Genomic DNA, 9,829 nt, shown 5'->3' with positions numbered 1-9,829 from the left:
TCTGACAAGTTTACACTAAGTACTATCATAAAACGTGGGGAAGAGATTAGAATTTTTCCCTATGAGGTTTCCTTTATATATATATATATATATATAAACTTAATTTTTTTTTACTTAATATTAACATTAGCATTAAGTTATATATAATAATTTGATATTAATTTATGTTGATATTATTATATAACTAGAATAATTATTATTTTATACCTTAATATAAGTAACAATATATGTAAGTGGTAGTAGTATATATGATATATGATAAGAAATTAGCCTAATGGATTAGATCAATTGGTTGGCATCAATGTTGTTGGGCACTTGGCTAGTTTCATGCCAGTGGGTCCCTACTTAGAACCAAAATAGGTGGCACACACTAGCATATTTGATGCATTTACTAAGTTTGCAATCCTTTAATGTGGAGAAACATATCTTAGGTTTCCCCTTGTTGAAAAATGCAACAATAAATTCTCAGTTTGATTTTACCTTGATTAAATTGAGAAAAAATGATTTTCCACATTAACAGACAACTTGGATGCAGTTAACTTGTGTTACGTGGCTTGTGTCACCCAATTTACTCAGTAAATTCGAGTTGTAGGAGTTATAGTTTAGTTAAGCATGTGTGATTGCTAATTTATAGCAATCCAGTTAAGTTAGTTTCAATTGTACTTAGTTAACCTAATTCCAACAGTAAACAAAACTAGTGCATGGTCAATTGAGTAGTGGGACAACAATCTAACTCACAAATTATCCAGTTAAATGATGCATGCAACTAAATTAGCTCATGCATGCAGATAATTCAAGTTCCCTAGTCGTGGTGGAGATTCCAAGGCAGTGTATAATTAATTATATACTATATTGAGAGTATAGTTTATTGTATTGGTTAGGTGATCAACCTTGAGGAATTGCACAAGCATTTTGGAGGAAATTCTTAAATAACAGGGGCCTATTTCTTTAGGAATTACGCAAGGAAATAGGGGCTCAAGCAGATGCATAAATTAACTAAGTTTGAGTCAGAGCTTCTCAATGAACATAGAGATAGGTTATTCACTTGCAGGTCGTACTAAGTCAAGCAAAGCAATTGTATTACATCTCTATTCATCAGATTAACACAAGCACGCATTGGGGCTTTTAGCAGATTTATTTCCCCAAGAAAAATATTATGTGTATGTGTGTTATTTTTTTTTTTTTTTAACAGGAACGGTTATGGTGCTTTATATTAATCTTAGGCAAAATGCCAAATTATGATTACACTTTGAGCTTCTTTGTCCTGCTGCATTTCTTTGCTGAAAATGTAGCTGCAGCTTACAGTTTTCTTCCTAAGATAGACCCCTACTGAGATGATTTCAACAATTTTCCCCCACTTGAAAATACAAACAAATTGGTTTAGGAGCAGACAATAAATCATGACAGCAGATTAATTACAGAATGGGCTCCCATGATTCTTCATCCTCTTTCTTTTTGGTCCCAGCAGAAAGGAGGACAGCTTTATTGGCTTCGATGTCCGCATTTTTATTGTGGATTTTTAGCACGTGGTAGTATTTCAGATCCTGAAAGCTTTTTTCCATATCTTTGGTCCTGATGATCAGCCTTGCAAGGTTGAGGTCCTGTACAGGGGTGTTGGAAATCATTGCATTTATAATGACTTGTGAGTCACCTATGACGATTGCTTCCTTTATGTCCAGATCTTTGAGGATCTTGAGACCTTGGAATAGGGCCAAGGCTTTAGCTTGAATGCTGGTAGTGTAATCTAGTCCCCAGGCGTAGGAGTGAATTTTTTCCCCGGATTGGTTTAGGACGACGCCTCCTGCACCTGCTTTGCCCGGATTTCCCTTAGCAGCTCCGTCAAAGAAAAGGAAGTGTCTTGCTTGCGATTTTAGCCACTCTTGAAAGTCATTCTCAGATTTTCTTATTTGCCATTCTTTGAGGGTGGGGAATTTTTTGTCTGCTGGCTGAAATGGTAGTTCAAGCTGTGATCCCCATGCTATGTCCTGCTGTCTGAGGTTGCTGTCATCTTTTATATCCGTTAGGCATTCCTTTATATGGCTTTTTATCTTGGCTTCCAGGGCTTTGTGTCTCTAAAGATTCTTTTGTTTCGCTCTATCCACAGCTGCCAACAGATGATTTTTGGGAGGACAGCCCATGTTGCTTTGATAATCAGATTTTTGGGGGGAGGACCTGGGAATCTGTTTGACCATTCAGCGAAAAGATCGTAAGAGGAACCAGGGACAGCGAAATTTGGATCTAGCTCGTGAGTGAATTGGGACCAAATTTGCCTGGAGAAGTTACATTCAAGCAGCAGGTGATTTGCAGTCTCAACGCTTTCATTACACAGTGGGCACATGGAAGGACCATGGAAGCCTTTTTTCTGCAGATTGTCATACGTTAGTATTTTCCCGTGACAGACTACCCAGGCAAAGAAATCGACCTTGGGCCATGAGGGCTGATGCCAAACGCTTTGCCACAGGGCTGGATTCTGAGGGACGTGGGGTTTCTCAATCACTTTGGCGTACCCCTGAGCAACTGCATAGCCTTTGATGTTTGATCCCCAGCCCATCTCGTCTCTCTTCTTCAAATGCGTGGGAGCCAGTCCTTGGAGGGTGTCTAGCAGCGTGCTCCACTCAGCTTTCAGGTTGTTCGACACATTTAATTGCTTCCAGCCTGCCCAATTCAGATTGCTCCAGCAAGAAATATCCCACAGAGATTTCATTCCTTCTTTGTCCATCCAACAACGCAGCGAGCTAATGGAGGCTCTGGCTTCAATTGGCTCTTTATTCATGATTCAGGCAGACCATATATTGATTTTTTTACCGTTGCCTGGAATCCAGAAGGAATGGTCGATGATTAGAGATGCGACTCTGTCATAAATTTTGAGAAAAGTCGAGTTAGCCAGGCGGATCACATTTTTTAGGCATCTTAGTCTTGGTCTGAAATATTTTTTCCAGATCACCTTTTGAGCCCAGCCAGGATTAGGGGTGATGATCCTGCACACTATTTTTGCAGCCATTGCTACATTTTGTTGACGAGGGCTCTTAAAATTTAGGCCACCTTCCCATAGAGGCTTGGATATGGTATCCCAGCTGACAAGAGGAATTTTTTTTTCATTTTGTTTCCCTCCTTTCAAAAAAATCTCCTTATGTATTCCTCCATTTTGTTTAAGATAGATGCCGGAGCGAGGAGACCTGCAAACTGGAATAAGGGCAAGCTGTTAAGAACTGATTTGATTAGAACTGTTTTGCCTGCAGCATTCAGCCAGGAGTAACCCCAGGCTTGGATCTTTGCCTTCAACTTTTCTAACTGAGGAAGCCAATCTTTGCTGGTAGATCTCTTTTGAGATATTGGAAGTCCCAGATATTTGAAGGTTGACCATGTGGAGGAAGCTTCGAAACCCAAACATCTTGATATGGCAGATAGCAGCCTAGGCGGAGTGTTCCAACTGAAAATATGGCATTTGATTTTGTTGACCACACTGCCTGAAGCTTCACTAAATTCGTCCAACACCTCTTTAAACTTTGTAGCAGAAGGAACAGAGGCAGGACCTAGCAACAATGTGTCATCTGCAAATAAAGCATGATTGATATTTTTGATTCCTCTATCAATGCGCAGTCCATTGATCTCTTGGTCCTGCAGCTTTTTATCAAGCAGGAAGCTGAGGGCTGAGGCCTATATGACAAAGAGCAGGGGGGATAGAGGGCATCCCTGCCTAAGTCCTCTCGTGGCCTTAAAGAAGTCAGTGGCTCTTCCGTTAACAAGAGGAGCTATCCATGGCTCCAAAATGCAAGCCCGTATCCAATTAATGAAATTTGTGCCAAAACCTAGCTTACACATGACATTCAATAGAAAGCTATGATTGACTCGATCAAAAGCATTTGCTAAATCAAGTTTGATCACCATACCTTGTTCTTTACGGAGTTGACTCGAATGAATTGCTTCCTGGACCAGAAGAAAATTGTCCACGATCTGCCCCCCATAGATGAAACCTCCTTGATTCTCTGGGATTATTTTGGGAAGGATAAACTTCAATCTATTTGCAATTACTTTGGTGATCAGCTTGTACCCTGTATTGCATAGAGAGATTGGCTGGAATCTTTTGAAGTTGTTGGCCCCTTTTTCTTTGGGCATGAGTGCTAAAAAAGCAGAGTTTGTACTGCCTCCGATTTTCTGAATGTTTTGGGATTTTTGGACCATTTTGAGAAGATATTTTTCAATAATTGGCCAGCACGCTTGGAGGAATCTAGCTGAGAAACCATCCGGTCCTGGGGCCTTGTCCAGATCCATGTCGAAGAGCACCTTTTTCACCTCCTCTTTTGTGACTTTGGTCTCCAGCAATTCATTGATTCGCTGAGAAATTACAAAGGGTATATTATGCAATATCTCCGGAGAATGACTTGGGTCCTTGTCTTCACTATATAAGATCTGGAAGTGAGTAAACGCAACTCTCTTTATGTGCTCGAAGTCCTTGTGGATATCTCCCTCCTCTTTAATTTCTGAGATAGTGTTGAAACATTTCCTTGCCTGGGCTTGCTTATGAAAATAGGCAGTGTTCCTATCCCCTGCTTTGAGCCAGAGGTTCCGAGATTTCAATCTCCAATACTCTTCTTCAGCTAAACTGGCCTTGTGATATTGCTGTTGTAGATGGGTTTCTTTTTCTACTGAGTCCTTAGTAAGTACTGCATTTTCCATACCCGTTTGGTGAGAAATGAGAGCTGCTTTAATGGATTTCCTTGTTGTGGTTGGGCTAGGCAGCGTTTTGGCCCATGTTTTTAGGACTCTTTTCATTCTTCTGAGTTTTTCCTCCCAAATGTAGAATGGCGATCCATTGACTGGATAATTCCAACATTCTTTGACTATTTGCATGAAATCATTCTCCTTTACCCAAAGAGGACTGAACCTAAAAGGGATGGGGCCCAGATCATGGTGAGCTAAAAATTCTAACATAATGGGCTTATGGTCAGAGGTGCTGTTGGCAAGGATATTCATTCTAGGCTCTAATCCTAGCAGCAGGAAGGAGCTTTGAATTATAAATCTATCTAGCCTGGTGGCAATGTGGCCAGGGCCCAATATTTTATTAGTCCAAGAGTACTTACCTGAGGAGGGTTTAATGTCCAGCATATCCCAATCTTGCACTATGTCCTCGACCCATTCTCTAGCCGGATCTCTGACTATGCTGCCTCCCCTTTTCTCTGAAGGATGAAGGGTGAGATTGAAATCGCCAGCAACTATTATGTTCTCCAAGTCTGTCTGATCTGCTTGCTGTCTTAGAGAGTCCCAGCATACTTTTTTTTCCCCAACGTTGACTGGAGAATAAACGTTGAAGAGGCAGAACGTTAGCTTAGTGTCCAGGTTCTGCATTTTTAGCATCAACCAATGGGTTTCCCTGGTCTCTAATAGGACTGTAAACTTATTGGGGTTCCAGAGAGTACCTATTCCTCCTGAGGCGCCCCGGGCGGAGATTGCTCTTGCTTCAATTTTATTCCAAACTTTCTTGCTTGTTTGGAGGAAGACTATGTCTTCCAGTTTTGTCTCCTGGACGAGAAGTAGATCTGGGGATTCAGTCCTAATTAGGCTTCTGATGGCTTCTTCTTTCATTTTACTCCCCATCCCTCTGCAGTTCCAGGAGATGACCTTCATTATTTATATTTCGGATGAGCTCCCTTGGAGCCTTGGGGCGGGTTTTTCAATATCTTTGGCTTTGAAGCTAACATTTTTTCCAAGGTTGGCTGGCTTCCCTAGAGTTTTTCTTTGTAAGTCTCATGTTCCCTTTTTTCTCTATCTGTTTTCCGGCCTCTTGTTGATCTTCTTACCGGGGTGTGGGATTCTCCTATTTCTTCTTCCTCTTTTGATTCCTCCGTTTGCTGCTCTTCTTCTTCTTCTTCCATGAACATGCCTTTTGGGCTTGGTATTTTGAGAGAGGCCGGTGGATCTTCTTCTTCGTCCTCTTGAGCTGCGACTTTGAGGTTTTCCACTTCTCTGGGGGAAGCTGGGGTTGAGCTTTTCCTTGAGGATTCTGGCTTTTGGTTCTCTCCCTCTGGAGTGCCTTCTGACGGTTGGCTTAAGAGGATGAATTTGTTTTCTTGCACCTTTTTGGTAGGAGGCTTTTGGACATTACCCTGAAAGTTTCCTTTGCCTGATGGTCCACCCTGTTTCTGTCCCCTATGATTGGCTCTGGCTCTTTTTACTTGATTCCATCCCTCTTCGTTTCCTTTCTCTGGCTCTGGATTAGTCGGGCAGTTTCTAGCGAAGTGCCCGTACACGTGGAATTTCCTGCATTTGAATGGCAGCTGTTCATAATCCAAGATCTGCACATGGGACCAGCTACCGACTCTGAGTTTGATTGCTTTTGGTAGACCTTCCTTTAGATCTACCTCCACACAGATCCTGGCACAATCGTACTGATCCTTGTTGCTTGCCCGATCTATGAATTTCCCTAGGGAGTTACCGATGTGTTTCAAAGATTCCCAGTTCCAACAGTGAACCGGCAGATTTGGTAGTCGAACCCATACTGGGACAGCCTTGGGGACATCTACCGCTGGGTCAAAATCCAGGGTCCATTTGTTCAGGTAGAGACCCTGAGGACCCATGAAATACGGTCCATTTCGAAAGATCAGGTCTTTGTCTTCTTTGAAGGTAAATTCAAAAAGAAAAAACCCTCTTCCTAGAAAATAAGAGGTAACACTTTGGCTGATCAGAGGCGCCAAGTTCCTGTTCACCCATTGTTCTGTAGTTTTTGGGGAGGGCCAAAGTCCTGTGAATTGGCCAATAAGACCCTGATCCGCCAATGACAAAGCAACTTGCATGGGAGTCTCCGGAGGCAAGGAGATCTCTGGAATTTCATCTAGCTTCTTGACGAATTTGGAGGCATCGATTCTCTTTTTCGGAGGTAGACCTGCCAGGAGGTGATTGAATGCGTCTTCAGCAGGACTGGAGGGCGGATCATGGCCCTGAGCCTCCATCAGGATTGATGCCGGCCGCCACACGGGCAGCACAGTACAGGTCGCACTTCAGCCAGAAGCGGAGCTGAAAGCTTAAGATCCGATCAGATCTGGATCAAGAAGGCCCGCAAGAAGCAGGATCGGCGAGCAACAGGGTCTCAGGCTTTGGGCCCGCAGGGGGCGGGGCTCGAGAGGAGCCGAGGCTCGCAGCAGACTAGGTCAAGGACGCCCAGCGCTCTAAGGTACCTTTCGTATGTGTGTTATTTCTTATTGCATGTCTGAAATTTTTATTCTAAATTGTGAATTAACTTCCACAGAGCAATAGAGTAGGTTTGCATATTATGATTTTGACTAAGAGTTCATGAGAAGTTGCAAATATACACCATAATTTCTACCTGGTATTAGAGCAGGATTCACATTAGAATAGGAATTTAAAAGTTGTTTCTTAAGAGGTTGGAATTTGCATTTCAGTGTATCGGGATCTCTTAAGAGTTGGGAAGATGATCTTCAATGTGCCGAGACTAGAGTATGCCTTGTAAGGAAACTCTAATTTCATTGCATGGAAATATCGCATGGAGGTAGTGATGAATGACAACGAATTGCTAGAATATGTCAAGACAAACATTGCAAAACCAAGATCAAATGACGCCCATAACCTTGCTCAGTGGAAGAATGATGTAGCTAGAGCTAGGAGGATCATCTTGGAGGGTGTGAGAGAACACATAGTCTCAAAATTATAAGGAAAAGAGACACCCTTTGCTATGTAGAAGACCCTCAATGAGTTATTCATAAATAGCAATGAAGCCAGGAAACTTGATATGATGAACAAATTGAGGATTGAAGACAAAGGGTATGAGGTAGACTTTAGAGATGGGAAGGCATAACTCAAGGATCTTGCTTCATTTCAAATCAAGCAATTTGCTGTCAGGATCGAGAGCCTCTACACATTAGATGAAGATGCATTCACAACCTTGAGGGGAAAGGCAAGGATTAGAGATGTTGTAGTTAAGAGGGAGCATGATTTAGCTCTCGAGATGGAGCCTCAACCTGTTGTCAGTTGGGGTGATGAGGAGGATGATGATGAAGAGGACCAGTCAGAGACCTCCAATAAGAGGAGAGTTCGAGCTATGTGGATAGAGGGAGAACATTCAACCATACCTCCAGGTGTGAGGTGGGGTGATGTAGAGCCCCAGTCCCAAGATTGCAAAAGTTTAGGTAAGGTCCATTGAGGTGTTTTCCTCATGGACCATTACCTTGCTACAAGGGCCCACAATATTTAGTAGCAGGAGGATCAATTTCAGTCAGATATTGAGGAGTGCAAAAGAGTGTTGACAATAGAGCATGAGGCTTAGGAGCAGAGTCAACAATAACACAATTTTCCTAGTAGACAGTTGCAGACACAATTGATTCAATGTTTTTGTTTTGTTTTGTTTTTATGGATGATTTTCACTTGCAGATGTTGCTATAACAACAACAATGTCGAGAGGTGTTGCATGCATTAAATTCCATAGGTGCAGGATAGGGGTGGTTGATAATCCGTTTCTTGCTGAGAGGGAGTGTTGAAAAATGCGGAAAGACATTGTCAATTTGATTTTGCCTTGATTAAATTGAAAAAATTCAAATTTCCACATCAACATACAAATTGGATGCAGTTAAATTATGTGACATTTCTCGTGTCACCCAATTTACTCAGTAAATTCGAGTTGGAGGAGTTAGAGTTCAGTTAAGCATGTGTGATTGCTAACTTTTAGCAATCCAGTTCAGTTAGTTTCAGTTGTACTCAGTTCAACTAGTTTCGACAGTTAATAGAACTAGTGCATTAGTCAGTTGAGTAATGGGACAACGATGTAACTCAGAGATCATCTAGTTAACTGATGCATGCAACTAAATTAGCTCATGCATGCAGAGAATTCAAGTTCCCCAGCTGTGGTGGATATTCCAAGGCAGTGTACAATTAATTAAATACTAGATTGAGTTTATAGTTTATTCTATTGGTTAGGTGATCAAAACTGTGGAATTGCGCAAGCATTTTAGAGGAAATTCCTAAACAATAGGGGCATATTTCCTCAAGACTTACACAAGGAAATGGGGTTTCAAGCAGAGGAAGAAATTGACTAAGTCTGAGTCAGAGCTTCTTAGTGAGTAGAGAGATAGGTTATTCACTTGTAGGTTGTGCTCAGTTGAGCAAAGCTATTATAACACATCTCTGTTCATCAGATTAATTCAAGCAGGCATTGGGGATTTTATTAGATTGCTTCAACAAGAAAAATATTTCATGCATGTGTGTTATTTCTTATTGCATGCTTGAAATTTTTGTTCTAAATTGTGAATTAACTTTTGCAGAGTAGTAGAGTAGGTTTGTGTCTTGTGATTTTGATTAAAACTCCATGATACGTTGCAAATATACACTATAATTTCTACACCCCTCAAGTTTTCTTAGAAATATATATATATATATCTCTCTAGTGTGTGTGTGTGTGTGTCTCTCTCTCTCTCTCTCTCTCTCTCTCTCTATATATATATATATATATATATATGCTCAAGAAGGAATCCGTCAATCAAGTAGAGAATCAATGATCAATGGTGGTCAAAGTGGATCTTTCCAAAGCATGTACATATATACATATATGGGATTACTCAAGGGCTCAACTCAATCAAACTAGGGAATCAAAGATAGATGGTGGTCAAAGTGGACCTATCCAAAGCGTATGATAGGGTAGTTTAGTTATACCTAGACTAATCCTCGTTCATCTAGTTTTTTGTCATCAATTTGTAGTATGGGTAATGAACTACATTAATTCTACCTTTTGCTATTTTAATAAATGGGGCAACATCTCCCTTCTTTAGGCTAGGAAGAGGTCTTAGATAGGGGTTCCCTTTATCCCCTCTCCTTTTCCCTTTAA

General features: G+C 41.3%; 1 protein-coding gene across 1 annotated transcript; it reads right to left on the bottom strand.

Moving 5' to 3' along the window:
• Nucleotides 1-1,415: 1,415 nt before the first annotated feature.
• Nucleotides 1,416-6,947, bottom strand: LOC149228536 (uncharacterized). Its single transcript, XM_089380799.1, has 7 exons — nt 6,705-6,947; nt 5,799-6,293; nt 5,082-5,520; nt 3,891-4,988; nt 3,177-3,551; nt 2,284-2,655; nt 1,416-2,008 (listed from the first exon to the last, which is right to left on the bottom strand). The coding sequence occupies exons 1-7, from the start codon at nt 6,945-6,947 to the stop codon at nt 1,416-1,418; spliced, it is 3,615 nt and encodes a 1,204-aa protein (XP_089236925.1).
• Nucleotides 6,948-9,829: the final 2,882 nt, after the last annotated feature.

Source organism: Pinus tabuliformis, chromosome J (genome assembly GCF_031772625.1).
Source record: "Pinus tabuliformis cultivar Carrire ecotype Pingquan chromosome J, CPIR1, whole genome shotgun sequence".
In the NCBI taxonomy this organism is placed as follows: Eukaryota; Viridiplantae; Streptophyta; class Pinopsida; order Pinales; family Pinaceae; genus Pinus; species Pinus tabuliformis.
This window is presented reverse-complemented; position numbering and strand designations above follow the sequence as displayed.

What these genes read in the sequence shown, in the direction of transcription:
- LOC149228536 (XM_089380799.1), bottom strand. Translation starts at nt 6,947, where the DNA reads ATGGAGGCTCAGGGCCATGATCCGCCCTCCAGTCCTGCTGAAGACGCA. An exon ending in GGACATTAAACCCTCCTCAG is followed by an intron (nt 4,989 to 5,081) that starts GTAAGTACTCTT and finishes TCCTGCTGCTAG; the next exon opens with GATTAGAGCCTAGAATGAAT. An exon ending in GCCCTTATTCCAGTTTGCAG is followed by an intron (nt 2,656 to 3,176) that starts GTCTCCTCGCTC and finishes TGAATTGGGCAG; the next exon opens with GCTGGAAGCAATTAAATGTG.